Source organism: Quercus robur, chromosome 2 (genome assembly GCF_932294415.1).
Source record: "Quercus robur chromosome 2, dhQueRobu3.1, whole genome shotgun sequence".
Classification (NCBI taxonomy): Eukaryota; Viridiplantae; Streptophyta; class Magnoliopsida; order Fagales; family Fagaceae; genus Quercus; species Quercus robur.
Genome location: NC_065535.1, coordinates 61153819 through 61176519, shown reverse-complemented (window position 1 = coordinate 61176519; position 22701 = coordinate 61153819). Strand labels below are relative to the sequence as shown.

Genomic DNA, 22701 nt, shown 5'->3' with positions numbered 1-22701 from the left:
TGACTGGCCTAAATTGTTTTAGGCCTAATATAATTAAATTTTGGACAAATTATTGCGACAAATTTGATTGTAAACTAAGAGTACAACTCCACCTAATTTTTTATTTTATTTATTTGATGTAAAATTTGACAAATTCACCATTGGATTACATTTTCTTCTTATATCCTTTATGCTTGCAAAATTTCATTAAGATTAAAGATTAATAGCTATATTATTAATCAATTTTTTAATTTCAAATTTTTGTAATCTAAAATTATACATAAAAAATAAGTTTAAAAATCGAATAATAAATAATGTGGGGACAAAGACTCAAACTCGTATAGTGGGCTTCGGGGCTTTACCCGGGACAATTGGCAAGTCCGAGGAGAGGCAAATGGTTGTCTAAGGGATTCCCAGTTAAACTCTCATAAGCAAGGAACATATGGAAGACGATCCGAGGAGGAATACCTCCTCGGATGTGACGAGTGTAGCTCGAACGTGCACTCTAGCAATTAGAGGAACCCTCCAATAGGCACTAGCAATAAGTGTGTGCCTCATAAACCCGCGGGGAAGAAGGAAACACAAAATATCTAAGGAAAGGCTGCTGCTATCGCATTAGATGCATTACAGCTACTTTTCTGGCCGCATTTATGTGGAGAGGACCTGTAAACTATGCTGCCTTGGCCACCACAACTCATAGAAGGCTGAAGAGGGGTGTCTGATGGGACAAGCACTCAAGTAGGGATCTAGATGATCAACAAGTGTAGGACCAAGATGGCTTCAAAAAGGCTATATAATATGGGGAGTCTCCATGAGAGGGGGGACGAGGAGTAGAAAGAGAACATTGTAGCGATCTAAATTGTTATATTGTCCAAACGGTGATTAATACATTATCATTTTACCTCCTCAGACCGAAAGTCTATGAACATCAATATGTTTTATTTGTGTTTAATTGTAGTTCAGTCCGATACTAACCGTTGTCCAATTTGCTAGGATTTAGTTCTTCGACCTATTCTCTATAAATTCATTGTTTTGGGCTCGTTGGACCAAAACTTCATACCTTTTGGGCTTGGGCCCCAAATCGCAATCCTACAATTGGCGCCGTCTGTGGGAAAGGACTTATGCCTCAGCAAGTGCAACGGTTAAAGATGGTGGGATTAGGTCTGAACCGAGCAGAGCCTGCAGGTTCTTAACGGCAAGACAACTTTCTCAACCTCGAACGGAAAAGAGACCAAGACAAATGTCGAGAGGGTAGTGTACGTACTACCCATACAAGCAAAAGCCATACTAAGGGGAGAAGTCACGTATCCCAAAAGCAGGGCGATAACAGAGCCTTGCAGCGGGAGATTGACGACTTGAAGAGGAAGCTGCGTCGCGCGCAGTGGAAGCGTTCCCCCTCCAACCCAGACACTAGTGATGAAAAGGACGACAATTACAGGCGAAGGTTGAGAACTCCACTAAGTGAAACCTTCTCCTGTGAGGAAGAATACCATCATAAACGCAGTTATAGAAGTCTATCCTATAAGGGCCTAATGAATGACGCCATGAGCAAAGCCTTGGATCGAATTTCCAAGTTACCCTTCACACGTAAGATAGAGGGGGCTGAGCTTCCTCGGCGATTCCACCGACCTACTTTCACCATATACAACGGTCGAATGGACCCCGTAGAGCACGTAAGTCAGTTTAACCAGAGGATGACCGTCCACTCCAAAGACGAGGCTTTGATGTGCAAAGTATTCCCGTCTAGTCTGGGACCGATGGCGATGAGATGGTTTGACGGCCTCAGGCCAAACTCCATAAATTCCTTTAAGCAGTTAACACAGGCCTTTGGCTCTCGCTTTATCACGAGTAGCAGGGTTCCTCGACCCTTGGATTCCCTTTTGTCTTTGTCCATGCGAGAAAGGGAGACCCTAAAAGCCTACTCGGATAGGTAATGGGAGATGTACAATAAGATAGAGGGCAACTATGATGACGTCGCCATCAGTACCTTCAAGAGTGGACTGCCCACTGAGCACAGTTTAAGAATATCCCTAACGGAAAAACCTGTCACCAGCCTACGTCGACTCATGGACCGAATCGACAAGTATAAGAGGGTTGAAGAGGACCAACAGTTGGGTAAGGGTAAAGCGAAGGTCGTCCCTCAGGAGATGAGGGACTTCAAGTCGGACCGATTTAACAACAACAATCGACCGAGGAGAGACTACACAGAGTAACCCAGATCTGCTAGGGTGCAAGAAGTTCACGCTGTGTTCCGAGATCCGATACATCAAGTTATGGAGAAAATCAAGAATGAGCCGTTCTTCAGATGGCCGAATAAGATGGTAGGGGATCCCACAAAGCATAACCAGAACCTAAATTGCCAATACCATTAAGAATCAGGGCACACCACCGAAGATTGCAGAAACTTGAAGAACCACTTGGACCAGTTGGTTCGAGAAGGAAAATTAAGTCATCTCCCACATCACTCCAGCGGCCAACAAGGACTGGAGAATGTCAAGACACGAAGGGACACCTCCTTGAGACCGCCTATAGGCACAATAAATGTCATTCTCGTTGCCCCAGGAAGGACTGGCTCTTGTCCTTCCAAAGTAATGTCTGTAGCTCGGTTTCCCGCCGAATATGACGATCGGGAGTCTAAGAAGGCTAAGAAGATAGCATCACCCGTGCTGGGCTTCTCGGACGAAGATAAGGTCAAAACCATCCAACCCCACGATGATGCTCTAGTCGTCACGCTTAAGATTGGGGGATATGATGTGAGGAGAATGCTAGTTGATCAAGGCAGTGCTGTGGAAGTAATGTACCCCGACCTATACAAGGGGCTGAATCTGAAACCCGAGGATTTAACAGCATACGATTCTCCTCTAGTAAGCTTTGAAGGGAAGACCGTTACTCCAAGGGGCCAGATCAGATTGCCTATACAAACAGGTTTGGACATGGTGGAGGTGGACTTCATTGTGGTTGACGCTTATTCACCCTATAGGGCCATAGTGGCTAGGCCTTGGCTTCATGCCCTAGGGGCCGTCTCTTTTACCCTGCACCAAAAGGTGAAGTACCCGTCGGAGGGTCAAGTCAAAGAGGTTATGGGGGACCAAGCCATGGCCAGACAGTGCATGCTGTCCGCCATCTTGCGGCAACATTGTGCTGAGCCCTCGACCTCTACTGAAAGTGGCTTATAGCAATCAACCGACCTGGTATCGCCCGGTAAGGGATCAGTCGAGGAGGCAAAATGTGAGGATCTAGAAAGGTTTCTGTGGGTATCGATCTGGAAAAGTTTTTTCAGATCGGCTCGAAACTACCTCCCCCAAAGAAAGAAGAACTAATTGATTTCCTCAGGAAAAATGTGGACGTGTTTGCATGGGATGCCTGTGAGGCCCCAGGGGTTGATCCAGACTTCATTTGCCACCACCGAAACGTTAATCCATCCATTACACCTAAGAAGCAACCCTCCCGACGTTCGTCAAAGGAACATGCTAACGCCGTTAGGGACGAGGTGATGAAACTTAAGAAAGCAGGGGCTATCAAAGAGTTTTTTTACCTCGAGTGGTTGGCCAATACCGTAATGGTGAAGAAGAGGAGCGGAAAGTGGCGGGTCTACGTAGACTTCACGGATCTAAATCAAGCCTACCCAAAAGATCCATTCCCAATGCCTCAGATAGATTGGTTGGTGGACGCGATCGTTGGACACCCTCGAATGAGCTTCTTAGATGCCTTTCAAGGATACCATTAGATACCCTTAGCCATAGACGACCAAGAAAAGACAGTTTTTGTTACCCCCATCGGAAACTACCACTACAAGGTGATGCCTTTCGGTTTGAAGAACGCAGGGTCCATATACCAGAGAATGATGACCAGAATGTTTGAGCCGCAAATGGGTAAGAACATCGAGGTCTATATAGATGACATGGTGGTAAAGAGCAAAGTGGTATCCGAGCACTTGGGAGACCTCGGCGGCATCTTTGAAATTCTGAGGAGACACAAGCTGTGTCTCAATGCGTCTAAGTTTTCATTCGGGGTGGGATCAAGAAAATTCTTAGGCTATCTAGTGACCCACAGGAGCATCAAAGTCAGCCCTGATCAGTTCAGGGCTATCCACAGCATGCAGCCACCTTGGAACCCCAAGGAGGTCCAAAAGCTTACCGACATGATTGCCGCTTTAAACCATTTTATTTCCCGATTGACGGATAGGTGTAGACCTTTTTTCCTCTTATTGAATAAATGGAAAGGATTCGAATGGACCGAAGAATGTGCTTTGGCCTTCCAACAACTCAAAGACCATCTGTCTCGACCACTAATCATGTCCAGTCCTGAGGCCGACGAAGTCCTGTTCGCCTACATCGCTGTGGCCCATCACGCAGTAAGCTTAGTGCTGATACGAACAAATAACGGCGTACAACGACCAGTCTATTACGTAAGCAAATCATTGCACGAGGCTGAGATCCGCTACCTCCCACTAGAAAAGGCCATTCTGGCGGTGGTTCAAGTTATGCGAAAGCTCCCCCATTACTTCCAGGTACACACAGTTATTGTTCTAACTCAACTCCCGCTCAGATCCATACTCCGAAGTACCGATTATACAAGGAGAATTGCTAAATGGGGGACAATTCTAGAGGCTTTTGACATTAAGTACATGCCTCGTACCACTGTAAAAGGCCAAGTCCTTGCAGATCTGGTGGCTGAATTTGCTAAACCTTCGCTTGAAGAAGAAGAAAGGACGCAAAGCATGGACGAAAAATCGGTTGGCACAGTCTCTCTGCAAGGGCCCATCTGCTGGAAGGTATATGTTGATGGCACGGCAAACCAAAGGGGCTCTGGTGTGGGGCTAGTCCTGGTTTCCCCCGAAAGGATTACCAGTCTTAGAAAAATTGCTAAGACTAGGCTTCTCGGCCACGAATAATGAGGCTGAATATGAAGCCCTACTAGAAGGAATGTCCATGGTCCAGAAATTGGGTGGGAAGTCTGTAAACATATTCTCAGACTTAAGACTTGTTGTAGGCCAAGTGAATGGGGAGTTAGAGGCAAGAGACGAAAGAATGCAAGGGTACTTAGACCAAGCTAAACGACTGCGGTCACATTTCGATTCTTTCAGCTTACTACACATCCCTAGAAGTGGAAACACACATGCCGACTCCCTAGCCACACTGGCCACCTCCTCGGCTCAAAGTTTACCTCAGGTCATCCTTGTAGAAGATTTATACAAGCCCTCGGTGATGAAAAGAGAGGTGATCCACGTCCACAACGTCAGAGTAGGGCCTAGCTGGATGGACCCTTTGGTATTGTTCCTAAAAGAGGACATCTTACCTGAAGAAAAAAGCGAAGCCGACAAAATACGAAGAAAAAAGCTTCTTGGTTTTGGCTATTCGAGTACCTGAAGTTGTATAAACGCTCATTTTCGGGACCATACTTGCTTTGCGTACACCTTGAGGCCACGGAACTCATCCTGGAGGAATTGCACGAAGGAATTTGCGGAAGCCATATAGGAGGCAGATCCTTATCCCATAGGGCCATCACCCAAGGCTATTGGTGGCCGAGCATGCAGAAAGAAGCACATGAATACGTGAAGAAATGCGATCAATGTTAGAGGTTTGCGCCAAACATACACCAACTAGGAGGAATCCTCAATCCACTATCCAGCCCTTGGCCGTTTGCTCAATGGGGCTTGGATATCGTAGGACCATTTCCCAAAGCGACAGGGAACAAGAGATATCTACTCGTTAGCACTGATTACTTCACTAAATGGGTTGAGGCCGAACCCTTAGCAAATATCAGGGACGTGGATGCCAAAAAGTTCGTCTGGAGAAACATTGTTACTTAGTTCGGAGTCCCTCATACCCTAATCTCGGACAATGGTCTTCAGTTCGATAGTAAGGCTTTCAGAAGATACTACGGCGAATTGGGAATTGCAAATAGATATTCTACTCCAACCTATCCCCAGGGGAATGGGCAGGCCGAGATTGTTAACAAGGTCATAGTAAACGGGTTAAAGAAGAGGTTAGACGATGCGAAGGGAAGATGGGTAGAAGAACTGCCATATGTCCTGTGGACGTACCAAACCACACCCTGCAGGTCAACAGGAGAAATGCCCTTCTTGATGACTTACGGGGCCGAGGCTGTGATTCCACTAGAAACTAACTTTCCAATGCTAAAAACCAGTTCTTTCTGTCCGAGCAGCAACAATGAGCTACTAGAGAAAAGTCTAGACCTCATCGAGGAAAGAAGGGAAAGGGCAATGGTCCAACTCGCCTACTACTAACACAAGCTTAAGCAAGGTTATGACGCTAAGGTGAAGCTAAGGCCATTAGTGCTTGGGGACTTAGTATTAGGGAAAGTTTTGGGCACTGCAAAAAATCCCGCATGGGAGAAGCTCGGGCCAAATTGGGAAGGATCGTATCGTATCACTTCAGTGGCTGGCATTGGGACGTATTTTTTAGAAGATTTAGATGAGCATGTAGTACCATGCCCTTGGAATGTAAATAACTTGAAAATGTATTATTATTAATGAAAGTTTCCTTTGTTGATAAATCTTTCTATTGCGCAAAGCCCTCCCGCTTCTTATGTCTCATTTGTTTACTCAAGTATTAAACAGAACCTAAATCCTGCGTGACTCCTCGGACCACAAGCTCAGTGGAAATTAATCACTTCTTACATTTACTCAAGTATTAAACAAAACCTACGTCCTGCGTGGCTCCTCGGACCACAGGCTTAGGGGAAATTAATCACTTCTTACATTTACTCAAGTATTAAACAGAACCTAAGTCCTGCGTGGCTCCTTAGACCATAGGCTCAGGGGAAATTAATCACTTCTTACATTTACTCAAGTATTAAACAAAATCTAAGTCCTGTGTGGCTCCTCGGACTACAGGCTCAGGGAAAATTAATCACTTCTTACATTTACTCAAGTATTAAACAGAACCTAAGTCCTGCAAGACTCTTCGGACCACAGGCTTGGGGGAAATTAATTACTTCTTACAATTGTCTAAGTATTAAAGAGAACCTAAGTCCTGCAAGGCTCCTCGGACCACAGGCTCGGAGGAAATTAATTACTTCTTACAATTGTCTAAGTATTAAACAGAACCTAAGTCCTGCATGGCTCCTCGGATCGTAGGCCTAGGGGAAATTAACTACTTCCAACACCTAAGGAACACTTTTATGAACGTTAGATAGAGTGCAGGATGCGAGGAATATCTTTTACCGCCATCAAGTCCAATATTCATTATACAAGAATTAATTCGCACAACGAATGTAAAATATCCTTATTCAGTTAGACCTCTCGGAAATCGAAAAACAAGAGATGGTAAAATTGAAAACAATGAAAATGAAAACCCAGAAAATAGAAAAGAAGTTCATTCATTAACTTAAAGATAATTTGTACTACAAACGATGGGAAAGGCCGCAGAAATGAAAAACAAAAGTAAAATAATGAAGGAAAATCCTACATCTAGAAATCTAGACTTTATCCTTAGCCGCGTTTTTCTCGGGGTCAGCGGCCTCAAAGCAAGCGCCTTCAGTTTTGGACTTCGATTCAGCCTTCTTAGCCTATGAAACGACATCTCTGATCGTGAGGGAGTCTTCAAATGACTTGTCCTTTGCCGGTTGATGAGCTTGCCCGTCCACTCCTTCCCCCCCCAAGAGTGTTAGCGTCAGGGAGAACAACCAGGGCAAAAAGGAGCTTTTCGGCAGTAGTGTCCGAGTCAGGAATCTCTCGAATGTCCTCTGGGAAAAAGATATTCTCAACCCTCCTGAGCTCGAAATCTGCAGGGACTCCAGCCCGGTCCATTGCTACTCTCTAGGACTCGGTGCAGTAGTCCCTGCAGACGACAGCCACCTCTTCAGTCAGCCTGGCTTCGATATCAAGCACCCCACGCTCATACGACGCCTTCATGGTGGCCTCAGCTGCTTCCCTAGCTACTCGAGTCGTGCCTTCAGCTCGTTGCAGCTGCGCCTTGAGGTCCAAGACCGCTTGCTTCTCGGTAGCCAAGTTTATCTCTGTTACATGCAACTTCTGACGCATGTCCTTAGCCTGCTTCTCCGTAGTCTTCAGGCCTGCCATGGCACTGTCCCAGGCTTGAATAGCCTCTTTGACCTTATTGGCCAGGCTATCCTTCTCTTGCTTAAGGACTCCAACAGTCTTTTCAGCCGCAAGTCGGGACTGAACCTCAGCATTTATCTCCTCGCAGGAGTTCTTGACCCATTCCTCGGCCACATAGATTTGCTGAGTCACTTGCACAAAGTAAAGGAAGGGTCATCAAAACACGGGTAACAAATAGATAAACGCAGAATTTAGAATTTGAACAATGGAGGGTTTTTTCGTTTTACTATGGCAAGATTCCTCTTCAACGATATGAAGAGGTCCGGTTGCCTTGTAGTCCTGAGCCCATCCATGTCACGAGGTAGGAGGAGGGGTTGCTGCAGAGCCTCGACAAGATATGTTGCTTGCCCCCGCTAGGACTCCTAAAGTGTCATGTCCTAAGGAATGGGAACGCCGTCCAATTCAAGCAGAGAAGACTAGGTACGATGCCCCCTCCGGAGTATCTGGGCTATCTATGGACTTAGTCCTTTTATATTTAGGCTCTTTAGCCTTCTTCTGCTGTTTGGCCTACTGAGATCCGACCTCACCCTCCTCCAGTTCATCGACTAGCCTTTTTCTCCTCAGGTTTGGATTGGCTTGTAGTCCGGGGTCAGTGGGAGGAGGAGGTGGAGGAGGGAAGCTGGCAGGAGCTTGCACCTTAGGGGCATCTTTGGAGGATTGCCCTTTATTCCTGTTGGACATAAGGCCCTTTAGACCAGATCTCGGCTTCAGATCCATGCCTTCTTCTTCAATCTCTTGGCTGGTATCGATCCGAGCAACTATCAGTCTTGGGGAATGTGCAGCAGAAAAGCGATCAAGATCCGAGTCAGAGTCTGAAAGCTCTACGGGCCTTGTTGGCACCTCACCCTCTTCGTTAAAGCGGAAGTGATCGATTTCAGCTTCGAGCGATGAGTGTGTAGAATCAATCTCCTCCCCTGGAACGGCTACCTCCTGGGGAATGCGTTGAGCGGGCGGTTGGACTGGTGGCAAGTCTTTCCAAGCTAGGAATCCCTGCTTAGAAATGTCAATACGAGCCAATCGGGAGCTCCCGGCCCTTATCGCCTGGCCCACGTCCTGGAATATACGGAATAGAGGCTTGTAGTCCAAAATGAGGTGAGCGGCCCGTAACTGCCAGTCCTCGCTCACAAAGATCTCTAACCTTAAGAGGTAGTTGAGAGCTTAAATGTTGACCAGACTGATCCTTGGAGTGACGTGTACTTTGTCTGCAAAACATCCAAAAGGAAAGTTATGGTTAATCCGAGAGAACAAACGACTAAAACAAAGACCAAAACAAGTAAAAGGAAAGCTTAGAAGGCTAAGATCCCATCTGAGGGACCTAATCCTAGAGTACCCCACCTGGTGTCCCTGCCCTAACTGGACAGTGAAGACCGTCATGCCATTCCTTGAAAATGACTAGATAATCGTCCTTCAAGCCTTTGTTGGACTTAGGAAGGCAAGATATCAACCTCACCTCGTCGGACTTGAATTTCAGGTAATACACCCCGGAAAAGCAGTGGCATTCGTACAAGTGAACAACATCGTGCCATGAGAGGCCGAGGTTCATCTAGTCATTCAGAGCATTTACGCACCCTAAAACTCGGAACATGTTAGCGACGCACTGGTGGGGGGCCAGCCTATGGTTAAGTAAGTAATCCCTAGTTATTCTACCCATAGGAATCGTCATCATAAGAATCGTCATCCCTTCCTCTATGAAAGCGATCATAGGAATTATGACCTGTCCCGTTTCTCTGTTAGTTAGAATTTGGTCCGAAGGGCAATACTCTAAACCCACTCCTTGCGGGATATGGTACCTGGCCCTAAAACCCTCCATGCCAGCTGGAGAATCCACTAGGCTCTTAAACTTACCCATCTCGGTGACCAGAAATGACATAAAGAAAGATTTGAAAAGAAAGAAGGTCGAGAAGAACAAAAAAAAAAAGGGAATATAAGGAAATGAAAACTTTCAGGAATACGTATACTAAGTCTCTTAAACTTTCAAAAGATTTGCAAGGAATCCTTATAGAAATGGCTATGAAACTCAGGGACTTTGGGTGTTTTGTGAGAAGAGGCGCTGAAGTTCTCTGGAACACTTGAATGCTTTTTTTTTTTTAAAAAGGGGAAATTGATCTCCCTCGGAAGCCTTGTATAATAAGGGAAAATAAACGGGATTGCTCCTGCCCAAAATTCTAGAGGAATGTCTGCCGTTGATTTAGCGTCTCATCGTTGGATGCGGGGGGGTATAGAGCCGCCTGGAGTAATTAATGGTGCCTCATAGGCTACGAAGCGTTAGTAGCAATTATGAAGCGCGTGGGATAGCGCTCCCACACGTGTGAATCAAAAATTGGAGGGACTTATCATTTAAATGTCAAAATCCCACCTTTTCTCCTCGGATAAGGGGGAAAAACCAGAATTTTGAGGGGGCTATTGTGGGGACAAAGACTCAAACTCGTATAGTGGGCTTCGGGGCTTTACCCGAGACAATTGGCAAGTCTGAGGAGAGGCAAATGGTTGTCTAAGGGATTCCCAGTTAAACTCTCATAAGCAAGGAACATATGGAAGACGATCCGAGGAGGAATACCTTCTCGGATGTGACAAGTGTAGCTCAAACGTGCCCTCTAGCAATTAAAGGGACCCTCCAATAGGCACTAGTAATAAGAGTGTGCCTCATAAACTCGCAGGGAAGAAGGAAATGCAAAATATCCAAGGAAAGGCTGTTGTTACCGCATTAAATGCATTGCAACTATTTTTTTAGCTGCATTTATGTGGAGAGGACCTGTGAACAGTGTTACTTTGGCTACCACAACTCACAGAAGGCTGAAGAGGGGTGTCCAATGGGACAAACACTCAAGTAGGGATCTAGATGATCGATAAGTGTTGGACCAAGATGGCTTCAAGAAGATTATATAATATGGGGAGTCCCCAAGAGAGGGGGGACAGGGAGTAGAAAGAGAACACTGTAGCGATTTAAACTGTTATATTGTTCAAACGGTGATTAATACATTATCATTTTACCTCCTCGGACCGAAAGTCTATGAACATCAACGTGTTTTATTTGTGTTTAATCATAGTTCAGTCCGATACTAACCATTGTCCAATTCGCTAGGATCTAGTTCTTCGACATATTCTCTATAAATTTATTGTTTTGGGCTCGTTGGACCAAGACCCCATACCTCTTGGGCTTGGGCTCCAAATCGCGACCCTACAAATAACATTTTATTAACATGATTTTTTAAAAAATATTAAAAATATGCAATTCAACAGTTAGATTTTCAAAATATGTAGTCATATTAATTTTTTTAGTGAGAGTTGTAACCTATGTCTACGACTAAGTTTATAGTCAAACTTTAGTCACCTTAATAATATATTAGGCCCTTTAAAACAAAAAGGAAAATCCCAATAAATAATTTTTTTATTGAACTAAAATTTTGAAAGTTATGTAGCATGCAACATTGATAATGAGACTATCATGTAATAATTTTAAAATAAAATAATAATAAAAAGAAATTGTAAAACTTTATATATTTGCACCCAATCTTTTTGTCAATATATGAAAATTTCTTTTTATTATATTTTGTATAATTTAAGTTTCATAATGACCACTCTAGAAAAAATTCCTAGATTTGCCTTCGCTTTAAAAAAAAAAAAAAAATTATTGAGTGTACACTATAAAATGGGATAAATTACACTTTACAACCCTAAACTATACAATATATCACATTTTGTATCATAAACTTTTCGAATGTACGTTTTGCATCCTAAATTATGACTCTTGTTACATTTTGCACCCCAACGTTAAGTTTTCTGTTAACTTGGATGGAAATCTAAAGTTTAGGGTGGTAAAGTATAATTTTTTATTTGTTTTTAAGGGATTGAGAAGAGGGGTAATTAGGTCATTTCATATGATGTTATACTTTTCTATCCAAGTTAACAACAAATTTAACGATGGGGTGTAAAGTGTAGTAAGGGTATAATTTATGGTGTAAAATGTGCATTTAAAAAGTTTTTTTTGATATGTTGCATTCAAAAATTTTAAGGTGTAAAGTGTTATTTAGGGTATAGTTTAAGGTGGTAAAATGTAATTTCTCCTATAAAATGAGAAGTGCTATGTTTAGTATACTTTCACAACAGATCATAAAAGTTAAGTTATTATTGTTTCTAATTTGTATACACCATTAAAATTACTTTTTTATCTATCAACAACGATTAATAACTACTTTTTTTTTTTTGAGAAACAGATTAATAACTACTTATTACGTAATATTTGTTTTGAAAGTTTAATGAAAAATGAAAATGCTCGTGAATATAAAATATGTCAAAAAAAAAAAAAAAATTCCGTTTAAAAGAACTTTGGCTGCATATGGATGAGGTGTCAGCTTAGCGTAAAAGAGGCGCCACAATTTTTAAGATTGGATTCGTTGGAAGAGGTGAGAGGGGCCAAGGCGCAGGGCGCTAATAAGCTCAGATCAGATCAGATCGGATCAATCGTCATATTCGACTGCATATTCCCTTCCGAGGTTTTTTTCTTTTTATATTTCCTTTCCTTTTATTTTTTTTCATTTACTCTATTTTAATTTCTAACTTCTATTCTTCTCTCTAAGAAAAAATTTCTAACGTCCAGTCCAAGCACCAAAATTTATTATTACATCATTATAGGCTTTGGCCACGACAATTACGCTTCGTTTGTTTGTCTTGAACTACTATAAAATATCCTCACCAGTCACCACCACTCCAAATCGCAAGCAGTTTTCATATATATATATATATATATACGCACACAGAAACGTTCTCTCTCTCTCTCTGTCTCTCTCTTTTTGAGCTCTTTTTTTCTTTGTGGTTTAGATTGAAGCTTTTTTGGAATCTGTGAACAATGGCTGCTCCCACTCTCAGCGCTGCTGATGCCGAGAAACTCAATAGCCTCAAATCTTCTGTTGCTGCCCTTCCCCAAATCAGGTACTTCTTCCTCTTTTTTTTTTTCACTCTAAATTCAAATTTATCTGTTTGGTTCCGATTTCAATGTATCCGATCGAATTTCGCAATTTCTCACTGTTTTTCGGATCTTCTGTATAAATTCAGCAGTAGATCTTAGATCTGAATTTTGATCCTTGTTGATTATATTTCTATTTGTGTTTTTTTTTTTGCAGTGAGAATGAGAAAAACGGATTCATCAACCTCATCGCTCGCTTTCTCAGGTATAATGTGTGTATATATTTATGCATGCATGTATGTATGTATGTGTTGGTTATGTGATTCTTATTTTTGTTAATGGAAGATTTGATACCTGTAATTTCTGTTCTTTATATATATATATATATATTTGAAGAAATTATTACTGTGAAAAATGGTTACTTATGAATGGTTTGTTTGGTTGTGATATTGTTAATTATAATTATGAAAAAGTGGCGAAGCGCAACACGTGGACTGGAGTAAGATCCAGACCCCAACTGATGAAGTAGTGGTTCCTTATGATACCTTGAAACCCGCTCCTCAAGGTAACTCAACCAATCCTTTTGTTTTGTTTTCATTATTTGAATAACTTTATATGAGTATATATATATGTATATATACTGCTTAGCTTACTTGTCAACTCGTTCTGATGGGTGGGGTCGGTTGTTGTCGAATGTTTTACTAGTTAGAGGCGAGTCCAAATGGCTATTCTTTATAAATGTTTCCTAAGTCATTAAAAAAAAAAAGAAATTTTATAACTTGATTTTTATGAATTTCCACTCTGATTTGAAGTTTATTAAATTATATATATGTAAATGGATGCAGATCCTTCGGAGACTAAGAAGCTTTTGGACAAACTGGTTGTGCTAAAGCTTAATGGAGGTCTCGGGACAACAATGGGTTGTACTGGTCCCAAGTATGTGTTTTTAGTCCAAATTCTGATATATTTCTTTCTTTTGTTGCTTATGTATTTGTATACCCTTTAAAGCCAGCCGTTAAATTTTTAAATATCTTACTGTTTTCATTTAAAATAATAATAATAAAAAACTTCTGTCGAAAAGATTTTAGAATGACTTGAAGCTTAATGACAGAGTAGACCGATTCTGTTCTTTGCTTTCCACTGAGTATAAAATCTTATTAGATCAGTAGTATGACAGAAGTGTGGAGCTCAATTTTGAAATTATTTTTCATCTATTAATAAATTTATTTCATAATGGGATATAAGAGATATAATTCAATATATTATTAAACAAAATTTCATTTTATGCATGCAGGTCTGTCATTGAAGTTCGAAATGGGCTGACATTTCTTGACTTGATTGTTATCCAGATTGAGGTTATCATTTGTCTTTTCTGCTTCGTAAAAGGTGGGGGGGGGGTGTCTTGACTTGCAACTAACAGTTTCAATTGTTTGTAGAATCTCAACAAACAATACGGGTGCAATGTTCCCCTGCTTCTAATGAATTCATTCAACACTCATGATGATACACAGAAGGTAAATCGTGTCTACTTTGACTCACATATACAGTAATCTCTTCTTCAATATATTTTCCTATTGAACTAATGAGTTTGTTTTCTTGTTCAGATAGTGGAAAAATACTCTGGCGCAAATGTAGAAATTCATACTTTTAATCAGGTCTGCAATACTAGTTCTGAATTTTAAGCTTTGCTAAGTACCTTCTGACTGTTGAAAATTCTAAAAAATGAATTTATAATTTATCCTGAATCTTTGGATTTACACAGAGCCAGTATCCTCGTCTGGTTGTTGAAGACTTCAGTCCATTGCCAAGCAAAGGAGTGACTGGCAAGGATGGATGGTATAATTAATTAATTTTATTATATGGCTTTCGCATTATAATCATATAACTTCGAAGTCACTAGTTCACTAATTGCTTTGGTAAGATATTGATGTACAATTTGATCTATTTTTGTGCCCCTACTTTATGGACCTCTGTTTATGGGAAGCCAGGTGATGGTTTTAGCTTAAGACCTCACGTCTTTTAGCTGCTAAATCAATATTAGAAAATTATGACAAGTGATTTTTACTATGGGCTACTATTTGGGAATTTATCCATCACTTAATATGATAATAAATTTGCAAATTATCCAGCAATATGAGAATGATTCTTAGTAAAAATGGAAAGAAGTTGGGAAGTTGGTTGTAGGCATCATCCCATGGCCAATTAATGTGGCATATGAATTAGTCAATAAACTTCTATTTTTTTCTGTTCCAATTTCATCTGAGCCCCAATTATGTTGGAAATATTTATCATTATTTTTTTGTTAAATTTCCCAAGAAGTAAGAACTACTGTACTATTTTTTCCTATTCCAATTTCTTTTGAGCCCTAATTATGTGAAAGTTTTATCCTTGTTTCTTTGTAAACTCTTACTACTATACTGTTATGTGAAATAATGAGTAATTTTTAAATAAAAATTTAATGATTTTCCCCCATTATGAACTGGAAATATTTTTCGCTGCTTATAAGATGGTTCTAAACTACCATACTTGGTGTTTCTAATGGAGACGTCTAGGGTTTAAATCTCTCCTCCCCCTTTGTAACTATCGAAAAAAATGGTTCTAAATACCATCGTTTCTGCAATCTACCACATGAAAATTCAAAGTCTATTCTCTTGAATGGTTGAACCTTATTTTTTTCTAATTGTGTAACTCTTTAACCTTTCCATGGCAACCATTTCTGCACTCCACCTAAAGCAAATTTTGAAGCTATACTCACTTGGATGTCTGATCTAGAGTATTTTTGATTAGTATAACATTTTCATTGCAAAATTGTTGACTACAATAGGGTAAAAGTTTGTCTTATATTTTGTTGGTCAAGTTATCTCCACTTGAATAGCATCGACATTTATAAATCTATTTAAGTTTTAAATTATTTCAGTCTCTTCATCCTTGTTGAAACATATTCCCCTGATTATAGGCTTCAATTTCTACTACTTTGATTAGAGATTTGAAAAAAAAAAAAAACCATGTCAATAGTATTAAAAGTTATTTTTCTTATTAGTGGCTTATTTATTTTAATTTTTCCTTTCCACTTATGAGTACTATATGCACATGAAGGTATCCACCTGGGCACGGTGATGTGTTTCCATCCTTGAGGAACAGCGGCAAACTTGATTTGCTGTTATCACAGGTTGGTGCTATGGTGGATTTTACGATCTGAATGCTGACTTATATACCAGTACATGCATAAGCTATATCCTTTACTGTTTTCCTGTCTTTTGCCTGATTCAGGGCAAGGAGTATGTGTTTATTGCCAACTCGGATAACTTGGGTGCTGTTGTTGACTTGAGTATCCTCTTACTGGCTCTCGGTGATCCTTGTGGTTTCTAGCTTTGTTTCTGATAATAGTGCATATCTTTTGCCATTATCCTTAACTGGATTTCTTAGAAATTTTAAATCATTTGGTTCACAACAAGAATGAATACTGTATGGAAGTGACACCCAAAACCATGGCTGATGTGAAAGGTGGTACTCTCATTTCTTATGAAGGAAGGGTTCAGGTATATATAACTTGCATTTTTGGTTTTTTTTTTCTTCACAATCTTCTGATTTGTTTTGTTTAAAGCATGATAGAGGTTTTGAGGTTGATTTTACTTAGATGCTCAATTGCGCATTACTTGGGATAAATTAGTGTTATGTAGCTTATAATCTTGCAACCAAGAATTTCAAGTCAAGAACATTAAAAAAAAATGATTTTCTTATTGCATAAAACTTTTGGGAACTTTATTTGAGTGTGAAATTAATTTTGGTTAAGAATGCGAAATTTTCTAGCGAAATTTTCTATGTGAAATTTTCTTTGATTTTTATTATATAATAGATATTATTTTAAATATTAACTATGGTTTCTATTTGATATTAACTATAAAGAAATGTTGGATTCAAAATAAGGAAATTCGCTTAAGATGGTGGTCCCTCTTGATGAAAAGATGAGGGAGATTCGCTTGAGATGGTTGGGTCATGTTCAAATGAGAGCAATTAATGCACCAGTGAGAAAAAATGAGTTGATTTAAGTTGAGGAAATGAAAAAAAAAAATGCAGGGGAAGACTAAAAATAAAATTAATAGTAGTAAAAAATGATATGTCAATTAAGGAAATAACAGAGAGTATGACTAGGATGGTGGAAAATGATTCATGTGGCCAATCCTTGATTAGACTGTTAAGGATTCATAGCTGACCCAAAGTTTTGGGATTAGGGCTTGGTGTTTTTTGTTGTTGTAATACAGTCAAATTCTGTCAATTGCTTTTCTGAAATTTCTCATTTTGGTCAGTTTTTGAGAAAGAATATAACATATAGCAGATGGTCACCGTACAAGAAACATAATATTTTAAGATCAGGCTGATGATGGCAAGTTTTTATAGTTAGCTGAGAGGAAAATGCTACACGTTTTTTATTTTATTTTATTTATTGGTAAGTTGCACATTCACTTGGTGGGTCTTGAACCCAAGACCTTTGGTGCCAGTTAAGCTGGAGTTCATTGGCAAAATGCTACTCATATTTCCTCCTAGGATTTACCTTTTTATTTGGCCCAAGTACTCTCTTGTCAATGATGTTTAGCTTGAGATTGCTTTCAAAGCCTGCCCCTTGTAGCTTATAGATTCAACAAAGAATCTAAAGGAATTTAAATTGCGGTTTTAGTTTGTAGGCAATGTGAATTTGCTTCAATATGAGTCCAGTACTTATGAGCGTTATATGTAACTGTAATATATTCAAGATTTTTTTTTTTTTTTTTGAATTGAAGGGTTTTAGTAACGTATTTATTTTTAATTACATGATGCAGCTACTGGAAATTGCACAGGTTCCTGATGAACATGTAAGTTCTTGTTCCATTCCACTCTTTTCTCCTCTTTCGATCTCCTTTGTCATTTTAATTTCCCTGCAAGTGAGAAATGCTTTCATTGTCCAGAATCTCGTTGTAGTTGAAGGCTAGAGGTGATATAGCCAAGCCGACGCACACTACACCCAGCTACATGATTGTACATTTGAAATACTAATTGACTGTTCAATTGATCCTAAGAGATTGTTATATGTAGTATATGGATATAATCTAATTGGCATAATAAATTAATTAGTAAGGCATCAACTAGCTAATGTTTATCGATTTTATGTTTGGCATACCTAAACACCAAAAGAACTAATTTTCATGATGTAAGTAGGGATGTGAAACAACAGAAGAGGGGGTGGTGTGCTAAAAAATAATTGGCACAACTGCTTATAACTATTTATAGTTACTAATTACATGATCCTTCCCAAAACTAGGGATGGAGGGTAAGGATATAGGTTCAATCCTTACAAGTACGGTAGTCATACCATAGAGAAATGAATTATGAAAGAAAAATTAAAGTATCATTTGACGAGGGAGGTGACATTATGAAAGTAAGTTTTGAGTTGTTATTCGTCTGTATCTCCACCAGTCAATCCGAAATTTTAGGTCAGATTATCCAAGCAAATAGACAAATTTCTTATTAATTATCTTGAGATATTGCCCTAGATTTGCAACAATAAGTTAGTTTATAGGTACTGAGCTGCAAGAGTTGCAAAGGAAATAAAAATAATACGAAGTATGTTTCAGAAATAAAGGAATGGTGTAGTGTATGGGGGACACCTACTCTTCTTAGTCCTTTATTTCTGTTCTGAAAATTGCTAGTTAAACTGTCATAATAATTTGTAAAGCATAGACTTCTGCTCTCGTCAATCAATATCTGCACTGTGATTGTAACAAAGACCATAATGTTTCTGAACTTGCCTTTTTAAAGATGCCTTGTGCTGGCAGATCACTCTAGATGACACTGAGATTGTCATACCAGAGAAAATATGTGGTGGTCACCATGCTCCTGCCTCCCTATGAGGTGCTCTGCAGTTACTTGTATTAGCTTGATACAAGCAGTGTGCTTTTGACACAATGAGGTCATCTTAATGTAAATTTTATTTAGAGAATGTCTTTGGTGTGTGTTGATGTGATGTGCTTTCTTTGAAACAGGTTAATGAATTCAAGTCAATAGAGAAGTTCAAAATCTTCAATACAAATAATTTGTAAGTCATGTTGGCCTAAGTGAAATTTACATAAATTGATTGAATACTAACAAGATTTCACACAGGTGGGCTAACTTGAAGGCAATTAAGAGGCTTGTAGAGGCTGATGCATTAAAGATGGAGATCATACCAAACCCAAAGGTATATTCTATTTTTCTAACAGTGATGCTTTTATTTTGTGCTCTTCATTTCTGATGCTTAGACGGGGAAGTAATTGGGAGAAGTTAATCTTGTTTGTAGGAAGTGGAGGGAATCAAAGTTCTTCAGCTGGAAACTGCTGCTGGTGCAGCCATTAGGGTATTTGTTATGCATAAATTATTCTTAACATGTTTTTTTTGCTAATCATTATTCTTAACATGTTTGTTGAAGTCAAAAATTGATCTTGTAATTCTTACTGTCTCATGTCAACCAGTTCTTTGATAATGCTATTGGTAACAATGTACCTCGTTCTCGATTTCTTCCTGTGAAGGCAACTTCCGATTTGCTTCTTGTCCAGGTTACCATCTCTTCTCTGACATTAGGCGTAGGAACTTAGGTGGTAATTTGATGCTTGTCTAAAATCTCTCTCTCTCTCTCTCTCTCTCCCTTACCCACTCTCTTCTTTGGCGCAGTCTGATCTCTATACATTAGAAGATGGCTTTGTTATCCGGAATAAAGCGAGGACAAATCCTGCAAATCCTTCTATTGAATTGGGGCCTGAATTTAAGAAGGTGAAGATTATCTTTGTGAGTTGGTGTTGTTAGATGCGTGAAGACTCTTGACATTGATAGTGAATTTTTAATTTCCTTAACAGGTTGGCAACTTCTTGAATCGATTCAAGTCTATCCCTAGTATTGTTGAGCTTGATAGCCTTAAGGTGACTGGTGATGTATGGTTTGGTGCTAATATTACTCTCAAGGTATTATATGAACCCTTGTTGCTTTTCAGTTTCTCATTTCTTCAATAGTATATCAATGGCATCTGGATGGATTGTTACTTCTTAACATTAGAATTTTTAATATTTTTTGAAATCAGTCTGATTCATTTGCAGTTCTACCTTCCTTATAAATTGATTGCTAAAAATGTTTCTTCCTAGACTTTTTTCTCTTTCCAAGCTGCTTTAGCTCCAAATCTCTCATGGACGTTCCAACTTATGGATTTCTATCAAAAGTATATGTAATTAAAATTTTTCATGACTGTTATTGTTTGCAAAAACTGTTACTTAGGAACTGCATTTGCTAGGGTAGAAAGTGAGGATAGAAACAGATGGAGAGAAAATGGAAGTTGGATTGATCTTTTCTCTTGTTTGGTAGAGTAGAAAAGTAGAAGGAAGGAAAAAAATAAGATTTTTTTTGTTTTTATTTATTTTTTTAATCTTAGTTCACCATTTTTAATCTTCCCAAGATGGGAGGAAAATAGAAGAGAAAATGTTATAGGTGATTTTACAATCTTATCCCCTATAGTTTATTAAAATCAATTCAATACATGAGTATAACAGGAATTTCTCCACTTTTCTATCCCTCCTATCAAAAGCTTATAATGAAAACTGTAAATCTTTTCTTTCCTTTATTCCCCCTTCCTCACATTTTTCTTCCTCTCACTTTTCTTGCCTCCCTACCAAACAAAAAATTATTGTCATTTCCATGCTTGATAAAGTAGGCAGTCCTCTGTCAGCATTGTTGTTTTAAAATCAAGTTTCTAGCAGTCTGTCAATCTGATGGGTCAGTAGAAATTCAACTTGACATAAATCATTCTATTTAAAATCTTGTTAAAAATGCATTGGTTGAAGTTTATGCAAATTCCAAGGTTATATAATTGTTGATTAAGGGGGAAATTTATTTGCTGAAGTAATTTTGTGATTATCCCAGCGTTCATATGTTTGCCTGGTTGTGTGGTGAGGTGGGGATAGGGGGTTTATCTGATGCAGTTTGAGTGATGACATGAAACCTGATGGACAGACAACACCATTTAATAAATTTTTTTACTAGTATTATACTATCAAGATAGATATTTCCAGAAAAGATGGATGATGGATCCTGATTCTATTAAGATAATGCTGATGAAGGCCTCATGACAATGACAATGATGGTAGCTCCATGATTTTGCTCGGTGCAAAACTATCACCTATGTGAACCAAAGTTTTGCAATCCCTCCTAGCTTATTGTACTAGCAAACTATATCTAACATGGTCTTCAAATGGGGTAGTCAACCATGTTAGGAACAGAACAAATAGGTATATAGAAGTGTGTATATTCCTGTACATCTCTAAATATGTTAAACACTTGTCTACAAATTTCATGGGGTCTACAAATCTCCAATCTTGTCTTCCCTCTCTCTTCTTCTTCTTCTTCTTCTTCTTCTTCTCTCTCTCTCTCTCTCTCTCTCTGTGTATTTTTTTTTTGGGGGGGGGGGGGGGGGGGATGGGGGACTGCTATAAATAATACCACAATCAGTTTGCACAGGTTTCTTTTAATGAACAATATAGGCATAAATAATTATTAAATTTCCATTGTAATTTTACTCTTACTTACCTTTAGATTAGATTCTTTCTTTGTAACTGACTCTTTGGTAATATTGGTCTTATTTTTGAAGGGGAAGGTGACTATTGTTGCAAAACCTGGGGCTAAGTTAGAAATCCCTGATGGAGCTGTACTTGAAAACAAGGTAAAAAGCTAGAATTTGGACCTTCTGTACATTGCCATGATGTTTTAGTGTTATTTGGGCTGAGAGTGTATATATAATTTTGTTATCCAGGAAATCAATGGCCCTGAAGATATCTGATCAAGTTGCTTTGAAAAGTTTTGGAGACCTTGCTCTTCACGAAGATCTTTCTTTGTTGTGCAATGCTGTGTATTCTGAAATAAAGGCCCAGTTTTTGTTGCAGTGTGTTTAAATCATGAAAGGCATTTAATCTTTTTACCAATTTCCTTTTTGTTTCATGAATGAATTTTATCGGAAAGCAATGAGTTTTTATCATGAGCAAATTTTTTCATTGTGCAAGTCCAGTTTACGGCTGCACCATTTACGTTTTTTCTTCTCATTGGATCGATACCACGGGCCTCGTTTGCAAGGAAACGTTTCAAACTAGCACCTATAATAAAGACATATATTACAAAAATTACATTTTTTTTATAATGTAGATTTTTAAGAGATTTAATGGTTAAAAAAAACACTTATCTTTTTCATTGTTAGATATTTATTGCTTTCCACCTATGTTTATGTAATTAATAGCATTTTTTTTTATAACCATATTCATTACATGTATAACTATCTTAATGTTGAAAGAGAGGCACGAGAAAAGCTCCTACCCACTTTGAACTCCAAACTCCAAAACTAAAGTGACGCCATTTGAGAGAAAAATGATCCATTAATGTAGTTGATTTGTGAGGATGTAAGGAATTTGGGAATTAGGGTTTGAGTTTACAGATCTAGGGTTTGGGTTTTTGTGAAGAAAGGAAGAGTTTTGGAGTCTTTGTAAGAGAGGCACGAGAAAAGCTCCTACCCACTTTGAACTCCAAACTCCAAAACTAAAGTGACGCCATTTGAGAGAAAAATGTTCCATTAATGTAGTTGATTTGTGAGGATGTAAGGAATTTGGGAATTAGGGTTTGAGTTTACAGATCTAGGGTTTGGGTTTTTGTGAAGAAAGGAAGAGTTTTGGAGTCTTTGTATGGGGTATTTAAT

At 39.2% G+C, this 22701-nt stretch overlaps 2 protein-coding genes across 2 annotated transcripts; both read left to right on the top strand.

Annotated features, from left to right (window-relative positions):
• The first annotated feature begins 2570 nt into the window (after window positions 1–2570).
• LOC126701531 (uncharacterized) lies at window positions 2571–3155 on the top strand. The gene has a single exon (XM_050399690.1). It carries the CDS (start codon window positions 2571–2573, stop codon window positions 3153–3155), a length of 585 nt encoding a protein of 194 aa, XP_050255647.1.
• Window positions 3156–12405: 9250 nt separating this feature from the next.
• On the top strand, window positions 12406–21993 carry LOC126714347 (UTP--glucose-1-phosphate uridylyltransferase). Its single transcript, XM_050414460.1, has 21 exons — window positions 12406–12558; window positions 12884–12994; window positions 13186–13233; window positions 13442–13533; window positions 13814–13904; window positions 14263–14323; window positions 14405–14482; window positions 14573–14623; window positions 14731–14804; window positions 16065–16137; window positions 16239–16296; window positions 16395–16507; window positions 17786–17818; window positions 18986–19038; window positions 19104–19179; window positions 19279–19335; window positions 19451–19534; window positions 19650–19748; window positions 19832–19936; window positions 21610–21681; window positions 21772–21993. Exons 2-21 carry the CDS (start codon window positions 12912–12914, stop codon window positions 21796–21798), a joined length of 1428 nt encoding a protein of 475 aa, XP_050270417.1. The 5' UTR covers window positions 12406–12558; window positions 12884–12911; the 3' UTR covers window positions 21799–21993.
• The last annotated feature ends 708 nt before the right edge of the window (window positions 21994–22701 follow it).

Excerpts from the sequence above, each read along its gene's own strand:
- LOC126701531 (XM_050399690.1), top strand. The coding sequence starts at position 2,571 with ATGTCTGTAGCTCGGTTTCCCGCCGAATATGACGATCGGGAGTCTAAG.
- LOC126714347 (XM_050414460.1), top strand. The coding sequence starts at position 12,912 with ATGGCTGCTCCCACTCTCAGCGCTGCTGATGCCGAGAAACTCAATAGC. Across the intron at positions 14,624-14,730 it reads AAATTCATACTTTTAATCAG|AGCCAGTATCCTCGTCTGGT; the intron begins GTCTGCAATACT and ends GGATTTACACAG. Across the intron at positions 19,749-19,831 it reads TGGGGCCTGAATTTAAGAAG|GTTGGCAACTTCTTGAATCG; the intron begins GTGAAGATTATC and ends TTTCCTTAACAG.